The sequence below is a fragment of the Salvelinus alpinus genome, chromosome 2 (genome assembly GCF_045679555.1).
Source record: "Salvelinus alpinus chromosome 2, SLU_Salpinus.1, whole genome shotgun sequence".
Lineage (NCBI taxonomy): Eukaryota > Metazoa > Chordata > Actinopteri > Salmoniformes > Salmonidae > Salvelinus > Salvelinus alpinus.
In genome coordinates this window covers 100699134-100720570 of record NC_092087.1, presented here as the reverse complement: position 1 = coordinate 100720570, position 21437 = coordinate 100699134, and the positions used below count along the sequence as shown (strand labels likewise).

The 21437-nt window shown below is 42.3% G+C and overlaps 1 protein-coding gene across 2 annotated transcripts; it reads left to right on the top strand.

Annotated features, from left to right (window-relative positions):
- On the top strand, window positions 1-21308 carry LOC139546219 (zinc finger protein 135-like). 2 transcript variants are annotated; one of them, XM_071354349.1, is made up of 7 exons: window positions 1-101; window positions 3543-3733; window positions 4060-4107; window positions 6081-6128; window positions 7111-7203; window positions 17333-17545; window positions 18365-21308. In XM_071354349.1, the coding sequence occupies exons 2-7, from the start codon at window positions 3580-3582 to the stop codon at window positions 19447-19449; spliced, it is 1641 nt and encodes a 546-aa protein (XP_071210450.1). In that variant the 5' UTR covers window positions 1-101; window positions 3543-3579; the 3' UTR covers window positions 19450-21308. The 2 variants fall into 2 exon arrangements, with proteins under 2 accessions (XP_071210450.1, XP_071210458.1); XM_071354357.1 differs by lacking the exon at window positions 4060-4107.
- Window positions 21309-21437: the final 129 nt, after the last annotated feature.

Below are 21437 nucleotides of genomic sequence, written 5' to 3'. Positions count from 1 at the left end.
CGTCATGTTCACGAGCGTCATGTAAGCGCAGCGGTCTGCCATCACACCGACCGATTCGCAAACCTCCTCCCAGTTTATCAGTAAAATACCAGCGATTTCAGGTAATTTAAACGATAGCCAACAGTTGAGCATTACAGTAAACGTTTATTGTCAATCGGTAATGTGGTAGATTGCAGCTGTTGAATAGTGTCAGTTTTTCGGGCTGCAGCGGTTGTTGTGGTCCGTCTGTCATGTTTTTTTGTGTGTTTTTTACTCAGGGTCGTTATCGATACAAGCCATTACATAGGTGAGGACTCAAAATGAATGTATATCTGAGTAACAGTATGGTACTGTGTAAAAAGAGTGCTGATTAGTTAAATGCCCCTTATTGTTTTACTGTAGCGCTTGTTGCACAAGCAAGAGAACTGACTCCTCACACCGTGACAAATATAAGGGAGAGAGGATACCTAGTCAGTATGTGTGTGTATATATACTATACTACCTTTCAGAAATGTGGAGTCACTTAGAAATGTCCTTGTTTTCCATGAAAACATACATGAAATTAGTTGCAAAATGAATAGGAAATATAGTCAAGATGTTGACAAGGTTATAAATAATGATTTTTAATTGAAATAATAATTGTGTCCTTCAAACTTTGCTTTCATCAAAGAATCCTCAATTTGCAGCAATTACAGGCCTGCAGGCCTTTGGCATTCTAGTTGTCAATTTGTTGAGGTAATCTGAAGAGATTTCACTCCATGCTTCCTGAAGCACCTCCCACAAGTTGGATTGGCTTGATGGGCACTTCTTATGTTGGGCACTACAAGACCCTGCTAGGTAAAGTCCCCCCTTATTTCAGCTGGCTGGTCACCATAGCAGCACCCACCTGTAGCACGCGCTCCAGCAGGTATATCTCTCTGGTCACCCCCAAAACCAATTCTTCCTTTGGCCGCCTCTCCTTCCAGTTCTCTGCTGCCAATGAATGGAACGAACTACAAAAATCTCTGAAACTGGAAACACTTATCTCCCTCACTAGCTTTAAGCACCAGCTGTCAGAGCAGCTCACAGATTACTGCACCTGTACATAGCCCATCTATAATTTAGCCCAAACAACCTCCTCTTTCCCTACTGTATTTATTTATTTTGCTCCTTTGCACCCCATTATTTATATCTCTACTTTGCACATTCTTCCACTGCAAATCAACCATTCCAGTGTTTTACTTGCTATATTGTATTTACTTCGCCACCATGGCCTTTTTTTGCCTTCACCTCCCTTATCTCACCTCACTTGCTCACATTGTATATAGACTTATTCTTCTACTGTATTATTGACTGTATGTTTGTTTTACTCCATGTGTAACTCTGTGTTGTTGTATGTGTCAAACTGCTTTGCTTTATCTTGGCCAGTTAATGAGAACTTGTTCTCAACTTGCCTACCTGGTTAAATAAAGGTGAAATAATAAAAAATAAAAAAATATGTACCATACGGTCAAACTGCTCCCACAACAGCTCAATAGGGTTGAGATCCGGTGACTGTGCTGGCCACTCCATAATAGACAGAATACCAGCTGACTGCTTCTTCCATAAATAGTTATTGCATAGTTTGGAGCTGTGATTTGGGTCATTGTCCTGTTGTAGGAGGAAATTGGCTACAATTAAGCTCCATCCACAGGGTATGACATGGCATTGCAAAATTGAGTGATAACCTTCCTTCTTAAAGATCCCCTTTACTCTGTACAAATCTCCCACTTTACCACTACCAAAGCACCCCCAGACATTGCCTCCACCATGCTTGTGTAACGGATGTGAAATGGCTAGCTAGTTAGCGGGTACGCGCTGCTAGCGTTTCAATCAGTTACGTCACTTGCTCTGAAACCTAGAAGTAGTGTTGCCCCTTGCTCTGCAAGGGCCGTGGGTTTTGTGGAGCGATGGGTAACGACGCTTCGTGGGTGACTGTTGATGTGTGCAGAAGGTCCCTGGTTCGCGCCCGGGTCGGGGCGAGGGGACGGACTAAAGTTATACTGTTACACTTGACAGATGGCGTCAAGAACTCCTCCAGCATCTTTTCATTTTTTTGCTTCTCACGAATGTTCTCCTTTGATCTGAATATCTCAAACTTAGATTTGTCTGTCCATAACACTTTTTTCCAATCTTCCCCTGTCCAGTGTCTGTGTTCTTTTGCCCATCTTAATCTTTTATTTTTATTGGTCAGTCTGAGATATGGCTTTTTCTTTGCAACTCTGCCTAGAAGGCAAGCATCCCGGAGTCGCCTCTTCACTGTTGACGTTGAGACTGGTGTTTTGCTGGTACTATTTCATGAAGCTGCCAGTTGAGGACTTGTGAGGCGTCTGTTTCTCAAACTAGACACTCTAATGTACTTGTCCTCTTGCTCAGTTGTGCACCGAGGCCTCCCACTCCTTTTTCTATTTTGGTTAGGGCCAGTTTGTGCTGTTCTGTGAAAGGAGTAGTACACAGTGTTGTACAAGATCTTCAGTTTCTTGGCAATTTCTCACATGGAATAGCCTTCATTTCTTAGAACAAGAATAGTCTGACGAGTTTCAGAAGAAAGTTCTTTGTTTACGCTCATTTTGAGCCTGTAATCGAACCCACAAATCCTGATGCTCCAGATACTCAACTAGTCTAAAGAAGGCCAGTTTTATTGCTTCTTTAAATAGCACGACCGTTTTCAGCTGTGCTAGCATAATTGCAAAAGGGTTTTCTAATTCTCAATTAGCCTTTTTAAAATGATAAACTTGGATTAGCTAACACAGCATTCCAAGGGAACACAGGAGTGATGGTTGCTGATAATGGGCCTCTGTACGCCTATGTAGATATCCCATTACAAATCAGCCGTTTCCAGCTACAACAGTCATTTACAACATTAACAATGTCTACACTGTATTTCTGATCCATTTTAATGGATAAAAAAATTAGCTTTTCTTTCAAAAAACAAGTACATTTCTAAGTGACCCCAAACTTTTGAACGGTAGTGTGTATGTATATTATATATGTTTTTCTGTTTGTTTATTTCATTTCTGAACAACACTTACATTTTAGTTTTTTGATTCAGACACTTTTTTTTAAATAGAAAAAAAGCATCCAGTCCACTTCATACCATGTCTGAACTGGGTTCTGGCTGCAGTGTTCATACCATGTCTGAACTGGGTTCTGGCTGCAGTGTTCATACCATGTCTGAACTGGGTTCTGGCTGCAGTGTTCATACCATGTCTGAACTGGGTTCTGGCTGCCGTGTTCATACCATGTCTGAACTGGGTTCTTGCTGCCGTGTTCATACCATGTCTGAACTGGGTTCTGGCTGCCGTGTTCATACCATGTCTGAACTGGGTTCTGGCTGCCGTGTTCATACCATGTCTGAACTGGGTTCTGGCTGCCGTGTTCATACCATGTCTGAACTGGGTTCTGGCTGCCGTGTTCATACCATGTCTGAACTGGGTTCTGGCTACCATGTCTGAACTGGGTTCTGGCTGCCGTGTTCATACCATGTCTTAACTGGGTTCTGGCTGCAGTGTCAATACCATGTCTTAACTGGGTTCTGGCTGCAGTGTTGCAGCCCAGACAAGCTCACAACAGGGTCCAGAGATGGCATCAGTGAAGCTGGAAGACTGCAGTCAAACACTGGAACTCAATGTGATTGTCAAAGAGGAGGAGGAGGAGAGAGAAATCGAGGAGGAGGAGGAGGAGGAAGGCGGGGAGGAGGAAGAAGAGGATGAGGAAGATAATGACATTGACTCTGGTGAGTCCAGATTGGCTACTCCAGCATTTTGGTTACATCATAGTCCTTACAGTCCAGATCTAGGTTCTAATAGTATTTAAAAACGTTCAAATACTTTCAGTGTTTGCTTGAGCCTACCTGAAGTGTCACCAAGTTAAGCGGGGTGATGGTCACTTTTGAGACTATTCCGTTGGTTCAAATGGACCAGGCACATATTGATTTCAATCAAGCACAGACTGATTTTAAATTCGAATTGAACCCATGTCTACTATTGTCTAGTGTGGCACACACAGCATGTGTAGTCCAAAAATAACTCCTAAGCCCCTGTTTTGATGTTGTTCAAGTAGATATGGAAGAAGAGGAGGACCAGGGAGAAAGAGGTGCGGCTAACCCAGGTAACACATTACAATAGAAAGAGAATAGAATAAAGCCTATTATTACTATTATTATTATTATTAATACTATTATTAATACTGTTATTATTACTACTATTATTACTATTATTATTATTATTAATACTGTTGTTATTATTAGTATTATTATTATTACTACTATTATTATTATTACTATTATTATTATTACTATTTTTATTATTATTACTATTATTATTACTATTTTTATTATTATTATTATTATTATTACTATTATTACTATTTTTATTATTATTATTACTATTTTTATTATTATTATTATTACTATTATTATTACTATTATTATTTTTATTATTATTACTATTTTTATTATTATTACTATTACTGTTATTACTATTATTATTATTACTATTTTTATTATTACTATTTTTATTATTATTATTACTATTTTTATTATTATTATTATTATTATTATTACTATTTTTATTATTATTATTATTACTATTTTTATTATTATTATTACTATTTTTATTATTACTATTTTTATTATTATTATTACTATTTTTATTATTATTATTACTATTTTATTATTATTATTATTACTATTATTATTATTATTAATACTATTATTATTACTATTATTAATACTATTATTATTACTATTATTATTATTAATACTATTACTAGTAGTATTATTTTTACTATTATTATTAATACATCATAGTCCTTACAGACCAGATCTAGGTTCAAATAGTATTTAAAAACGTTCAAATACTTTCAGTGTTTGCTTGAGCCTACCTGAAGTGTCACCAAGTTAAGTGGGGTGATGGTCACTTTTGAGACTATTCCGTTGGTTCAAATGGACCAGGCACATATTGATTTCAATCAAGCACAGACTGATTTTAAATTCGAATTGAACCCATGTCTACTATTGTCTAGTGTGGCACACACAGCATGTCTACTATTGTCTAGTGTGGCATACACAGCATGTCTACTATTGTCTAGTGTGGCACACACAGCATGTCTACTATTGTCTAGTGTGGCACACACAGCATGTCTACTATTGTCTAGTGTGGCACACACAGCATGTCTACTATTGTCTAGTGTGGCACACACAGCATGTCTACTATTGTCTAGTGTGGCACACACAGCATGTCTACTATTGTCTAGTGTGGCACACACAGCATGTCTACCATTGTCTAGTGTGGCACACACAGCATGTCTACTATTGTCTAGTGTGGCACACACAGCATGTCTACTATTGTCTAGTGTGGCACACACAGCATGTCTACTATTGTCTAGTGTGGCACACACAGCATGTCTACTATTGTCTAGTGTGGCACACACAGCATGTCTACTATTGTCTAGTGTGGCACACACAGCATGTCTACTATTGTCTAGTGTGGCACACACAGCATGTCTACTATTGTCTAGTGTGGCACACACAGCATGTCTACTATTGTCTAGTGTGGCACACACAGCATGTCTACTATTGTCTAGTGTGGCACACACAGCATGTCTACTATTGTCTAGTGTGGCACACACAGCATGTCTACTATTGTCTAGTGTGGCACACACAGCATGTCTACTATTGTCTAGTGTGGCACACACAGCATGTCTACTATTGTCTAGTGTGGCACACACAGCATGTCTACTATTGTCTAGTGTGGCACACACAGCATGTCTACTATTGTCTAGTGTGGCACACACAGCATGTCTACTATTGTCTAGTGTGGCACACACAGCATGTCTACTATTGTCTAGTGTGGCACACACAGCATGTCTACTATTGTCTAGTGTGGCACACACAGCATGTCTACTATTGTCTAGTGTGGCACACACAGCATGTCTACTATTGTCTAGTGTGGCACACACAGCATGTCTACTATTGTCTAGTGTGGCACACACAGCATGTCTACTATTGTCTAGTGTGGCACACACAGCATGTGTAGTCCAAATATTACCCCTAAGCCCCTGTTTTGATGTTGTTCAAGTAGATATGGAAGAAGAGGAGGACCAGGGAGAAAGAGGTGCGGCTAACCCAGGTAACACATTACAATAGAAAGAGAATAGAATAAAGCCTATTATTACTATTATTATTATTATTAATACTATTATTAATACTGTTATTATTACTACTATTATTACCATTATTATTATTATTATTAATACTGTTGTTATTATTAGTATTATTATTATTACTACTATTATTATTATTACTATTATTATTATTATTACTATTTTTATTATTATTACTATTATTATTACTATTTTTATTATTATTATTATTATTATTACTATTATTACTATTTTTTTTATTATTATTACTATTTTTATTATTATTATTATTACTATTATTATTACTATTATTATTTTTATTATTATTACTATTTTTATTATTATTACTATTACTGTTATTACTATTATTATTATTACTATTTTTATTATTACTATTTTTATTATTATTATTACTATTTTTATTATTATTATTATTACTATTTTTATTATTATTATTACTATTTTTATTATTACTATTTTTATTATTATTATTACTATTTTATTATTATTATTATTATTATTATTATTATTAATACTATTATTATTACTATTATTAATACTATTATTATTACTATTATTATTATTAATACTATTACTAGTAGTATTATTTTTACTATTATTATTAATACTATTATTATTCATATTCATATACTTATTATCTGTACTATTATTAATACTATTATTATTATTGATACTATACTTATCAATCATATTATTCATATTATTAATACTATTATTATTATTAATACTCTAATTTTTTATCATATTTTTCATATTATTAATACTATTATTATTAATAATACTATAATTATTAATCATATTATTAATATTATTAATATTATTATTATTACTATTTTTATTATTTGTACTACTACTACTATTATTATGTTATTATTATTATGTGAAGATCTATTATAAAGGGTTTTAATGAACATTGTGTTCCAGTCTTATTGGTTTGATGTTTTACAGGGCTTGTTATTGTTAAAAGAGAGGAGGAGGAGGAGAGGGACAGAGAGAAGAAGCATGAAGAGGAGGAGGAAGGTGTGGATAGGACCAAGCCAGGTATTTATTTAAACACATGAAACTACCAATTCATATACACATTAATATACAATAAACACATTCAACTACACATTCATATACACATTAATATACAATAAACACATTCATATATACATTAATATACAATAAACACATTAAACTACACATTCATATACACATTAATATACAATAAACACATTCATATACACATTAATATACAATAAACACATTCAACTACACATTCATATACACAACATTAATATACAATAAACACATTCAACTACACATTCATATACACATTAATATACAATAAACACATTCATATACACATTCATATACAATAAACACATTCAACTACACATTCATATACACATTAATATACAATAAACACATTCAACTACACATTCAACTACACATTAATATACAATAAACACATTCAACTACACATTAATATACAATAAACACATTCAACTACACATTAATATACAATAAACACATTCAACTACACATTAATATACAATAAACACATTCAACTACACATTCATATACACATTAATATACAATAAACACATTCAACTACCCATTCATATACACATTCATATGCAATGTGCTGTACCCACACATTTCAACATGGCCACCATTGTTCCTGTTCCCAAGAAAGCTAAGGTAACTGAACTAAATGACTATCGCCCCGTAGCACTCACTTCTGTCATCATGAAGTGCTTTGAGAGACTAGTCAAGGATCATATCACCTCCACCCTACCTGATACCCTAGACCACTCCAATTTGCTTACCGCCCCAATAGGTCCACAGACGATGCAATCATCATCACACTGCACTATCCCATCTGGACAAGAGTAATACCTATGTAAGAATGCTGTTCATTGACTACAGCTCAGCATTCAACACCATAGTACCCTCCAAACTCATCATTAAGCTTGAGACCCTGGGTCTCGACCCCGCCCTGTGCAACTGGGTCCTAGACTTTCTGACGGGCCGCCCCCAGGTGGTGAAGGTAGGAAACAACATCTCCACCCCGCTGATCCTCAACACTGGGGCCCCACAAGGGTGCGTTCTCAGCCCTCTCCTGTACTCCCTGTTCACCCATGACTGCGTGGCCATGCACGCCTCCAACTCAATCATCAAGATTGCAGACGACACTGCAGTGGTAGGCTTGATTACCAACAACGACGAGACAGCCTACAGGGAGGAGGAGAACCTCTCACTGAACGTCAACAAAACAAAGGAGATGATCGTGGACATCAGGAAACAGCAGAGAGAGCACCCCCATATCGACAGGACAGTAGGGTAGAAGGTGGAAACTGAAATGGTCCACCCACACAGACAGCGTGGTGAAGAAGGAGCAACAGCAATAGAGCCTCTTCAACCTCAGTAGGCTGAAGAAATTTGGCTTGTCACCTAAAACCCTCACAAACTTCTACAGATGCACAATCGAGAGCATCCTGTCGGGCTGAATCACCACCTGGTACGGCAACTGCACCGCCCTCACCCGCAAGGCTCTCCAGAGAGTAGTGAGGTCTGCACAACGCATCACCGGGGGCAAACTACCTGCCCTCCAGGACACCTAGAGCACCCGATGTCACAAGAAGGCCAAAAAGATCATCAAGAACAACAACCACCCGAGCCACTGCCTGTTCACCCCATTATCATCCAGAAGGCGAGGTCAGTACAGGTGCATCAAAGCAGGGACCGAGAAACTGAAAAACAGCTTCTATCTCAAGGCCATCAGACTGTTATACAGCCGTCACTAACATAGAGAGGCTGCTGCCAACATACAGACTCAAATCACTGGCCACTTTAATAAATGGATTTAATAATGGTATCACTAGTCACTTTAAATAATGCCACTTTAATAATGTTTATATATCCTACATTACTCATCTCATATGTATATACTGTATTTTATACCATCTATTGCATCTTGCCTATGCCGCACGGCCATCGCGCATCCATATATTTATATATACATATTCTTATTCCATTCCTTTACTTAGATGTATGTGTATTAGGTAGTTGTTGTGAATTTGTTAGATTACTTGTTAGATATTACTGCACTGTCGGAACTAGAAGCCCAAGCATTTCGCTACACTCGCATTAACATCTGCTAACCATGTGTATGTGACATATAAAATGTTATTTTATTTAAAACACATTAAACTACCCATTCATATACACGTTATTATATACAACAATACACGAAAAGCAAAACAAAATTATAAAAAACAGACACATTCAGTAAAACGGTCCCCTTAACAACCGTCTGAAAGGCCCTAGAGGCTCCCCCCTAACAACCGTCTGAAAGGCCCTAGAGGGTCCCCCCTAACAACCGTCTGAAAGGCCCTAGAGGGTCCCCCTAACAACCGTCTGAAAGGCCCTAGAGGGTCCCCCTAACAACCGTCTGAAAGGCCCTAGAGGGTCCCCCTAACAACCGTCTGAAAGGCCCTAGAGGGTCCCCCCTAACAACCGTCTGAAAGGCCCTAGAGGGTCCCCCTAACAACCGTCTGAAAGGCCCTAGAGGGTCCCCCTAACAACCGTCTGAAAGGCCCTTGAGGCTCCCCCTAACAACCGTCTGAAAGGCCCTAGAGGGTCCCCCTAACAACCGTCTGAAAGGCCCTTGAGGCTCCCCCTAACAACCGTCTGAAAGGCCCTAGAGGCTCCCCCTAACAACCGTCTGAAAGGCCCTAGAGGGTCCCCCTAACAACCGTCTGAAAGGCCCTAGAGGCTCCCCCTAACAACCGTCTGAAAGGCCCTAGAGGCTCCCCCTAACAACCGTCTGAAAGGCCCTAGAGGCACCAATTCCTACAATTTTAAAGTGCATTGTAGATCATTCCACAAGTACAAAGAAAGATTTACCCAACTCAGGGGAGATCGAAGGGATCTCCAGAGAGTAGCCATCTCTGAGCCCGGGTTCGGTAGCCAGCACATCTATAGGTTAACAATGACGTACGGTACCGCGGAAATTTATGCAATAGGTTTTTTTTTTATAGACAAATAGAGCATAATGCATCGATCTACGAGACTTCAAGGTGGGCCAGCCTGCATTCTGATACAAAATGCAATGTGTGCTGATCCTATCGGCCGTAATAAATCGCAACGCATCATGATAAACTGCATCCAATGACTTCTATACAGTGGCAGCTGCATTCAGATAGACGATATCCGCCATAGTCAATATACCTGGAATGAATGTTATTTGTTTTCTGAATGAATCTAAATTATTTGTTTTCTGCTATTTAATGAAAGACAGGACCAGTTCCTATAGAAGAAGCCGATTTTAAAAATAAAAAAAAATTATATATATATATATTTTAATATTATTAATTTCTTAACTAATTCATCAACATACTTTTTGAAAAGATCGCTTTTCATCCATCCAGATGGACAGACATGTATAGGCGGGGACACGATCAGTGAGTGCACCATCCAAAGTACGTAAGCATAAATCATCAGATATAATTTTTTTGTGATTTGGAAAATGTACATATACTTGGTTTTACCTGCATTAAGTTTCAGTTCAACAAATGCTTTCTGCAGAGCAATGAAGACAGATTGAAGCTCTGACAGAGCCTGGTCAGCTGCGGAGGCAACAGCATACACCACAGTGTCATCTGCGTACAGGTGAAAGATACCATTTTAAGATAGTGAGAGAAAAAAAAAACGGACCAAGAATGGATCCCTCCGGGAAACCCTTTGTTATGTCCAGAACCTGATTTAACACCATCAGTAAATACACACTGTGTTCTGAGGGGTATCCTACGAGGCAAGCTACTCTGGGTTTTCTAAAGCTAGCCGGGCTTCAGTTAGCTTCACATACTAGCTCAGGCTTGACATCCCAGCTCAGGCTTCACATACCAGCTCAGGCTTCACATACCAGCTCAGGCTTCATCCGTACTACGACGGCGGATATTTCTTACGTGCCTGACGCTAACTCCAGCAGGCGTACATTGCTTGTCGAATTCTTAATTGAGACAATGCTGAAACGCCAATCCGTTGGGCAAATCAGTGCCATGTTTTAATTTGAGACGAAAATCATAATGAAGGAAAAGTTATTTTACAGATTCAGCAGACTGAGGTGTGAAATAAGGTTTTAGAAGTATCTTCTTCATTGTTTTACTTTGCTGTGTTTATTCTTATTGTTAAAATAACTATCATAATAGTAAATGTTTATTTTAGTTTCTAAATGCATTCTGTCATTACTAAATAATGCGATAACTTTTTTACAATTTAAAAATACCTATCACACAAACATTTAATTAATAACATATTCAATCAGTCTTCTTCCTCAAATGAAGGTGATGATGATGCACTCTCTGCAAGAGGGAGGGATTCTGATTTCATTGGTGCTCAACTCGCGGTTCAGACTATTCATTCAGGATAGAGTTGGCCTGTCCATGAGCAGATTAGTTCTGAAGGATTCATTCAGGATAGAGTTGGCCTGTCCATGAGCAGATTAGTTCTGAAGGATTCATTCAGGATAGAGTTGGCCTGCCCGGGAGCAGGTTAGTTCTGAAGGATTCATTCAGGATAGAGTTGGCCTGCTTGGGAGCAGGTTAGTCCTGAAGGATTCATTCAGGATAGAGTTGGCCTGCTTGGGAGCAGGTTAGTTCTGAAGGATTCATTCAGGATAGAGTTGGCCTGCCCGGGAGCAGGTTAGTTCTGAAGGATTCATTCAGGATAGAGTTGGCCTGCCCGGGAGCAGGTTAGTTCTGAAGGATTCATTCAGGATAGAGTTGGCCTGCCCGGGAGCAGGTTAGTTCGGAAGGATTCATTCAGGATAGAGTTGGCCTGTCCGGGAGCAGGTTAGTTCTGAAGGATTCATTCGGGATAGAGTTGGCCTGCCCGGGAGCAGGTTAGTCCTGAAGGATTCATTCAGGATAGAGTTGGCCTGTCCGGGAGCAGGTTAGTTCTGAAGGAGTCATTCAGGATAGAGTTGGCCTGCTTGGGAGCAGGTTAGTCCTGAAGGAGTCATTCAGGATAGAGTTGGCCTGCCCGGGAGCAGGTTAGTCCTGAAGGATTCATTCAGGATAGAGTTGGCCTGTCCGGGAGCAGGTTAGTTCTGAAGGATTCATTCAGGATAGAGTTGGCCTGTCCGGGAGCAGGTTAGTCCTGAAGGATTCATTCAGGATAGAGTTGGCCTGTCCGGGAGCAGGTTAGTTCTGAAGGAGTCATTCAGGATAGAGTTGGCCTGCTTGGGAGCAGGTTAGTCCTGAAGGATTCATTCAGGATAGAGTTGGCCTGCCCGGGAGCAGGTTAGTCCTGAAGGATTCATTCAGGATAGAGTTGGCCTGTCCAGGAGCAGGTTAGTTCTGAAGGATTCATTCAGGATAGAGTTGGCCTGTCCAGGAGCAGGTTAGTTCTGAAGGATTCATTCAGGATAGAGTTGGCCTGTCCAGGAGCAGGTTAGTTCTGAAGGATTCATTCAGGATAGAGTTGGTTCTGAAGGATTCATTCAGGATAGAGTTGGCCTGCCCGGGAACAGGTTAGTTCTGAAGGATTCATTCAGGATAGAGTTGGCCTGCCCGGGAGCAGGTTAGTTCTGAAGGATTCATTCATGATAGAGTTGGTTCTGAAGGATTCATTCAGGATAGAGTTGGCCTGCCCGGGAGCAGGTTAGTTCTGAAGGATTCATTCAGGATAGAGTTGGCCTGCTTGGGAGCAGGTTAGTCCTGAAGGATTCATTCAGGATAGAGTTGGCCTGCTTGGGAGCAGGTTAGTTCTGAAGGATTCATTCAGGATAGAGTTGGCCTGCCCGGGAGCAGGTTAGTTCTGAAGGATTCATTCAGGATAGAGTTGGCCTGCCCGGGAGCAGGTTAGTTCTGAAGGATTCATTCAGGATAGAGTTGGCCTGCCCGGGAGCAGGTTAGTTCGGAAGGATTCATTCAGGATAGAGTTGGCCTGTCCGGGAGCAGGTTAGTTCTGAAGGATTCATTCGGGATAGAGTTGGCCTGCCCGGGAGCAGGTTAGTCCTGAAGGAGTCATTCGGGATAGAGTTGGCCTGCCCGGGAGCAGGTTAGTCCTGAAGGATTCATTCAGGATAGAGTTGGCCTGCCCGGGAGCAGGTTAGTCCTGAAGGATTCATTCAGGATAGAGTTGGCCTGTCCGGGAGCAGGTTAGTTCTGAAGGAGTCATTCAGGATAGAGTTGGCCTGCTTGGGAGCAGGTTAGTCCTGAAGGAGTCATTCAGGATAGAGTTGGCCTGCCCGGGAGCAGGTTAGTCCTGAAGGATTCATTCAGGATAGAGTTGGCCTGTCCGGGAGCAGGTTAGTTCTGAAGGATTCATTCAGGATAGAGTTGGCCTGTCCGGGAGCAGGTTAGTCCTGAAGGAGTCATTCAGGATAGAGTTGGCCTGTCCGGGAGCAGGTTAGTTCTGAAGGAGTCATTCAGGATAGAGTTGGCCTGCTTGGGAGCAGGTTAGTCCTGAAGGATTCATTCAGGATAGAGTTGGCCTGCCCGGGAGCAGGTTAGTCCTGAAGGATTCATTCAGGATAGAGTTGGCCTGTCCAGGAGCAGGTTAGTTCTGAAGGATTCATTCAGGATAGAGTTGGCCTGTCCAGGAGCAGGTTAGTTCTGAAGGATTCATTCAGGATAGAGTTGGCCTGTCCAGGAGCAGGTTAGTTCTGAAGGATTCATTCAGGATAGAGTTGGCCTGTCCAGGAGCAGGTTAGTTCTGAAGGATTCATTCAGGATAGAGTTGGCCTGTCCAGGAGCAGGTTAGTTCTGAAGGATTCATTCAGGATAGAGTTGGCCTGTCCAGGAGCAGGTTAGTTCTGAAGGATTCATTCAGGATAGAGTTGGCCTGTCCAGGAGCAGGTTAGTTCTGAAGGATTCATTCAGGATAGAGTTGGCCTGTCCAGGAGCAGGTTAGTTCTGAAGGATTCATTCAGGATAGAGTTGGCCTGCCCGGGAACAGGTTAGTTCTGAAGGATTCATTCAGGATAGAGTTGGCCTGCCCGGGAGCAGGTTAGTTCTGAAGGATTCATTCATGATAGAGTTGGTTCTGAAGGATTCATTCAGGATAGAGTTGGCCTGCCCGGGAGCAGGTTAGTTCTGAAGGATTCATTCAGGATAGAGTTGGCCTGCTTGGGAGCAGGTTAGTCCTGAAGGATTCATTCAGGATAGAGTTGGCCTGCTTGGGAGCAGGTTAGTTCTGAAGGATTCATTCAGGATAGAGTTGGCCTGCCCGGGAGCAGGTTAGTTCTGAAGGATTCATTCAGGATAGAGTTGGCCTGCCCGGGAGCAGGTTAGTTCTGAAGGATTCATTCAGGATAGAGTTGGCCTGCCCGGGAGCAGGTTAGTTCGGAAGGATTCATTCAGGATAGAGTTGGCCTGTCCGGGAGCAGGTTAGTTCTGAAGGATTCATTCGGGATAGAGTTGGCCTGCCCGGGAGCAGGTTAGTCCTGAAGGAGTCATTCGGGATAGAGTTGGCCTGCCCGGGAGCAGGTTAGTCCTGAAGGATTCATTCAGGATAGAGTTGGCCTGCCCGGGAGCAGGTTAGTCCTGAAGGATTCATTCAGGATAGAGTTGGCCTGTCCGGGAGCAGGTTAGTTCTGAAGGAGTCATTCAGGATAGAGTTGGCCTGCTTGGGAGCAGGTTAGTCCTGAAGGAGTCATTCAGGATAGAGTTGGCCTGCCCGGGAGCAGGTTAGTCCTGAAGGATTCATTCAGGATAGAGTTGGCCTGTCCGGGAGCAGGTTAGTTCTGAAGGATTCATTCAGGATAGAGTTGGCCTGTCCGGGAGCAGGTTAGTCCTGAAGGAGTCATTCAGGATAGAGTTGGCCTGTCCGGGAGCAGGTTAGTTCTGAAGGAGTCATTCAGGATAGAGTTGGCCTGCTTGGGAGCAGGTTAGTCCTGAAGGATTCATTCAGGATAGAGTTGGCCTGCCCGGGAGCAGGTTAGTCCTGAAGGATTCATTCAGGATAGAGTTGGCCTGTCCAGGAGCAGGTTAGTTCTGAAGGATTCATTCAGGATAGAGTTGGCCTGTCCAGGAGCAGGTTAGTTCTGAAGGATTCATTCAGGATAGAGTTGGCCTGTCCAGGAGCAGGTTAGTTCTGAAGGATTCATTCAGGATAGAGTTGGCCTGTCCAGGAGCAGGTTAGTTCTGAAGGATTCATTCAGGATAGAGTTGGCCTGTCCAGGAGCAGGTTAGTTCTGAAGGATTCATTCAGGATAGAGTTGGCCTGTCCAGGAGCAGGTTAGTTCTGAAGGATTCATTCAGGATAGAGTTGGCCTGTCCAGGAGCAGGTTAGTTCTGAAGGATTCATTCAGGATAGAGTTGGCCTGTCCAGGAGCAGGTTAGTTCTGAAGGATTCATTCAGGATAGAGTTGGCCTGCCCGGGAACAGGTTAGTTCTGAAGGATTCATTCAGGATAGAGTTGGCCTGCCCGGGAGCAGGTTAGTTCTGAAGGATTCATTCATGATAGAGTTGGTTCTGAAGGATTCATTCAGGATAGAGTTGGCCTGCCCGGGAGCAGGTTAGCTCTGAAGGATTCATTCAGGATAGAGTTGGCCTGCCCGGTTTGCAGGTTAGTTCTGAAGGATTCGCTGCCATAGAAATGTAACTGACTAAAAGGTGAGCCACATTCATGTGACTGGTTGTCCTTTTAAATAATTTTCAAACCAGCTACATGCAGCCTGGTCCAGGCCTCAGAATAAGTCATGTAGTATTTATTGGGATCCCTAATTAACCCCTCTTCCTGGGGTCCAAACAGGAAATAAAAAGCAACAACTAAAATACATGATATACATAAAATATACATAAAACTACATAACAATACATAATCTCCTGCCTCTGCCTCATGCTTCAGAAACAGGAGATGCCTCCTGTCCTATGAGCCGTTCCAGCTTGTACAAGCCAAGGCTTGTGGAAGGCTACTTACCTACATACAGTGCATTCGCAAAGTATTCAGAGCACTTGACTTTTTCCACATTTTGTTACACTACAGCTTTATTCTAAAATAGATTAAACAAATAAGAAAATCCTCATCAATCTACACACAACACCCCATAATGACGAAGCAAAAACAGATTTTCAGAATGTTTGCAAATGTATTAAAAATTAAAACAGAGACACTTTGCTAGGAGACTCGAAATTGAGCTCAGGTGCATCCTGTTTCCATTGATCATCCTTGATGTTTCTACAACTTGATTGGAGTCCACCTGTGGTAAATTCAATTGATTGGACATGATTTGGAAAGGCACACACCTGTCTATATAAGGTCCCACAGTTGACAGTGAATGTCAGAGCAAACACCAAGCCATGAGGTCGAAGGAATGGTCCTTAGAGCTCCGAGACAGGACTGTGTCACGACACAGATATGGGGAAGGGTTTCCTAGAGCTGGCCACCTGGCCAAACCGAGCAATCGGGGGAGAAGGGCTTTGGTCAGGGAGGTGACCAAGAACCCGATGGTCACTCTGACAGAGCTCCTCTGTGGAGATGGGAGAACCTTCCACAAGGACAACCATCTCTGCAGCACTCCACCAATCAGGCCTTTACGGTAGAGTGGCCAGACAGAAGCCACTTTTCAGTAAAAGGCACATGACAGCCAAAAGGCACCTAAAGGACTCAGACCATAAGAAACAAGATTATCTGGTCTGATGAAACTAAGATTGAACTCTTTGGCCTGAATGCCAAGCGTCACATCTGGAGAAAACCTGGCACCATCCCTATGGTGAAGCGTGGTGGCAGCATCATGCTGTGGGGATGTTTTTCAGCGGCCGGGCATGGGAGACTAGTCAGGATCGAGGAAAAGATGAATGGAGCAAAGTACAGGGAGATCCTTGATGAAAACCTGCTCCAGAGTACTCAGGACCTCAGACTGGGGCGAAGGTTCGCCTTCCAACAGGACAACGACCTTAAGCACACAGCCAAGACAACACAGGAGTGGCTTCGGAACAAGTCTCTGAATGTTCTTGAGTGGCCCAGCCAGAGCCCGGACTTGAATATCCCAGTAATCGCTGATCAGAACATACATCTAAGAGGAGGAGGAAGGTGTGAGTGGGACCAACTCAGATCAGAATATACATTTAGGAGAAGTTAACTTCCCTTTCTACCTTTTTAGATACCGATGCATAGTATAGCATATAAAATAGAAAACAAGTGTTTAACCCCTGTAATGTTGCCATTGAAACAGGAGAGGGTGCCAGCTCTGACCCAGACAGCCTAGAGGACCCTGACCCGGAGAGACCGTACCTCTGCTCCCAGTGTGGCAAGAGGTTCACTGCAGCCAGCAGCTTGAAGATACACATGATGACCCACAGCGGAGAGAAACCCCACCAGTGTTCCGTTTGCGGGAAGGCCTTCCTGCGATCCTATGACCTGAGACGACACCAGGTGGTTCACAAAGGTGAGAGAAACACCCCGTACCCTGATGTTAAACTATTTTATTGACTGTGGCACAGGTACACTATTGTGTAAAACAATGAATTTGAAGATGATCTCCACTGTATGTTTGTTCGCTAGCTATCCAGACAGTTTTTAAAAATAACTGCCAACATTCCATTAAAGCAATGCAGTCAATCCACAGCCATACACTGGCTGAAATCAGTTGTTGATAGGACTTAGACACGTTGTAAATGCAACAAGTACTGATATTGTATCGTATAGTAACACTCACCGCTTTCCAAGAGAACACACATTGAGACATTATGGTTTGTTTACATATATTTTAGAGGCTAATTATATTGAAAAATGTGTATAAAACCTGTATAAACTGTATTTATAATTATATGACCAATATTTTTAGGTAGACTATTTCCATTGCCCAATTTCTGATACATCGCATGCCTTTTATTTTCCTGCGTCAGTTAAAGCAGGAAATGCATCACCTACTGCCATTCATTCCAATTAGACTGGGTTGGATTTCTCTCTGACCAAGATGGCTGACATTTTCAGACCATTATGGAACTTTGAGGGTTTACAACACAGCCCCTCTAGTAATTGAGTAGGATCTCTATGGGTACAGGTACATGGTATTGTAGCAAATTTGGGGTGTATCTCCGTTCAGGATGCAAACTGGGTCCAGGAGACTGTCAACCCAACAGTGATCTGAACCTCTTGACGAGGTTGCTAGGTGTTGGGTTAAGGTCGCTATAGTATTTTACTGATGCTGTTCTCTCCTCTCCTAGCAGCATCTCTAACCCCTATAATGTTGTCATTGAAACAGGAGAGGGTGCCAGATCTGACACGGACAGCTCTGAGAAGCTGCACCGCTGCTCCGAGTGCGGAAAGAGGTTCCTCACAAAGACGCGGCTGAACAGACATGCGCTGATTCACAGCGGAGAGAAACCACATCAGTGCTCTGTTTGCGGGAAGTGTTTCTTACGACCCGACGACCTAAGGAGACACATGACCATCCACACCGGAGAGAAAACCAAGCACGTCTGCCATCCGTGTGGGAAGACATTCACCTTGCTACGGCACCTCAAGATCCACCAGCGAGTACATACAGGAGAGAAACCATACCACTGCTCCAAGTGCCCGGAGAGTTTCGCCCACCTGTTGGAGTATAGGAAGCACAGACAGACCCACCGTAAGGAGAAACCATACCACTGTGATGAGTGTGGCAAGATGTTCTCCCACTTCAGAACCCTCAAGGTTCATCGTCTGATCCACACAGGAGAGAACCTCCACCACTGCTCCTACTGCGGGAAGGGCTTCACGATCAGAGGGAACCTCAACACCCACCTACTGACCCACACCAAGGAGAAACCGCATCAGTGCTCCATCTGCGGACAACGCTTCGCAAGATCCCAGTGCCTGAAAAAACACAAGCTCAAGAAGTTACACATGGAAGAGGTCCTCTACCACATCTGCGACTGTGGTAAGAGCTTCACAGATGTAGAGAAGCTGCAGACGCATGCAAGGACGCACTTGAAGAACCTCGAGAAGAGGTTCTGCTGCTCGTACTGCGGCCGGACGTTCGTGCGGGCTGGTGACCTTCAAAGCCACCAGAGAACACACACTGGAGAGAAACCGTACGTCTGCACTATATGCGGGACCCGTTTCGCCCAGTCTGGGAACCTGAGAGTGCACCAGATCACGCACACTAAAGAGAGGCCGTACCCTTGTACTGTCTGTGATAAGGGGTTCACCACACCGGGGAGTCTGAAGGTGCACATGAGGCTCCATACAGGGGAGAAGCCGTATGTCTGTAGCCTGTGTGGGAAAGGGTTCCATGTACCCAAATTGCTGAAGAAACACCAGGAGCATCACACAAGCGAGATGACAGCCTCCTTGGACATGACATAGGAAAAGCCTACAATTTGTCTGGAGGACTTTTATTTTGGAAAACACATGTCCTCAATGAGACCAGTGGCCAGTACTTTAGTCACTGAGGCCTATCATTTCTCAATTCATCTTCCCTCGATTATCTCTCATCCTCTCTCCTCACCTCCTCAACTGTATTGGAGGAGAATATCTAAAGTCCCTCCCCTCAGACCTTCTCCTCCAATGAGTTTTGAGAAGAAGCTGAGGAGATAGAATGCAAGGACTTCGAGGACTGATGAATTGAGAAAAAAAATCCAGGTTTCAATGGCCAAAGGATTGCTGGTGGTTTCTCTGCTGCTCTCATTAACACTAGCATCGCTGGGCCTCGGGCACGTACCAGTGGAACGTCTACATTTGAAACAGTCTATAAATCCATTTAAGGACATGGGTTTTCAAAATAAAAGTCATCGGAAATTGTGCTCCAAATGTGCTTTTCAACATCTCACTAACTCACATGACTGAATTTGTAGTGCTTCATTTAGTCATACAGCCTTCATAAAGCTTCTCTAGGTTAACGCCATATATGAAGACAGTAATGATATACAATGTGTTACATCATGTGTTGCCCTCTTTAGGTAGCCTAGTGGTTAGAGCATTGGGCCAGTAACTGAAAGGTTGCCAGATCGAATCCCTGAGCTGACAAGGTAGAAATCTGTCATTCTGCCTCTGAGCAAGGCAGTTAACCCACTGTTCCCCTGAGCAAGGCAGTTAACCCACTGTTCCCCTGAGCAAGGCAGTTAACCCACTGTTCCCCTGAGCAAGGCAGTTAACCCACGGTTCCCCTGAGCAAGGCAGTTAACCCACTGTTCCCTGGGCGCCGTGGATGTCAAATAAATGTTTACTAATAGATTTCAAGCAAATGATTAGGGAGGCCCTGGAACAGAGCCTCAATTTCAGATTTTTCACTTTCTGACAGGAAGTTTGCTGCAAAATGAGTTCTGTTTTACTCACAGATATAATTCAAACGGTTTTAGAAACTTGAAAGTGTTTTCTATCCAATAGGAATAATAATACGCATATTGTACGAGCAAGAATTGAGTACGAGGCCGTTTGAAATGGGCACCTTTCATCCAAGCTACTCAATACTGCCCCTGCAGCCATAAGAAGTTAAGGCAGCCCCCCCCTGCACCTCTCTGATTCAGAGGGGTTGGGTTAAATACAGAAGACACATTTCAGTGGAAGGCATTCAGTTGTACAACTGACTAGGCCTTTCCATTATAGCCATCGTGGTTATTATTTGACCCTGCTGGTCATCTATGAACGTTTGAACGATCTGGCCTTAATGGTCACATGGACTCTTAAATCTCTACCCGACACAGCCAGAAGAAGTCTGGTCACGCCTCGGCGCCTGGTTCCTCTCTACCCGACACAGCCAGAAGAGGACTGGCCACCCATCAGAGCCTACTTCCTCTCTAGGTTTCTTCCTAGATTTCTGCCTTTCTAGGGAGCTTTTCCTAGTCCCTTTGCTTCTGCCTCTGCATTGCTTGCTCTTTGGGGTTTTAGGCAGAGTATCTGCAGAGCACTTTGTGACACCTGCTGATGTAAAAAGGGCTTTATAACATACATATGATTTGACACGATGTGAACATGTCAGTATATGTTATGACAATAAATGATAACTGTGTGATGTGTTATTCTTTGTTTGGGTTCTCTGAGGGGTGGCTTCCCACACGCAGATGAAGCCTAGTCCTTGTCTAAAAAGCATTCTCAATGGAGAATTTATAGTGAAAGTGCTTTTTAGTCACTAGGCTTGATCTGTGTCTGGGAAACCGGCCCAGAGACTTTTTAACACGTGGAGTGTATAAATACTCAAATAAAATGAATACCTATCTTGGTGGCAATTTTGGGGATTATTTCAGTTGTCCAAGATGAGGCCTATCCAGCAGTACAATAATCCTTAAAATTAAAGACATTTAAAAATGTTGAGCTTACCAAGTAGTTTAGACACATTCATTTTCTAGAAATGTCAT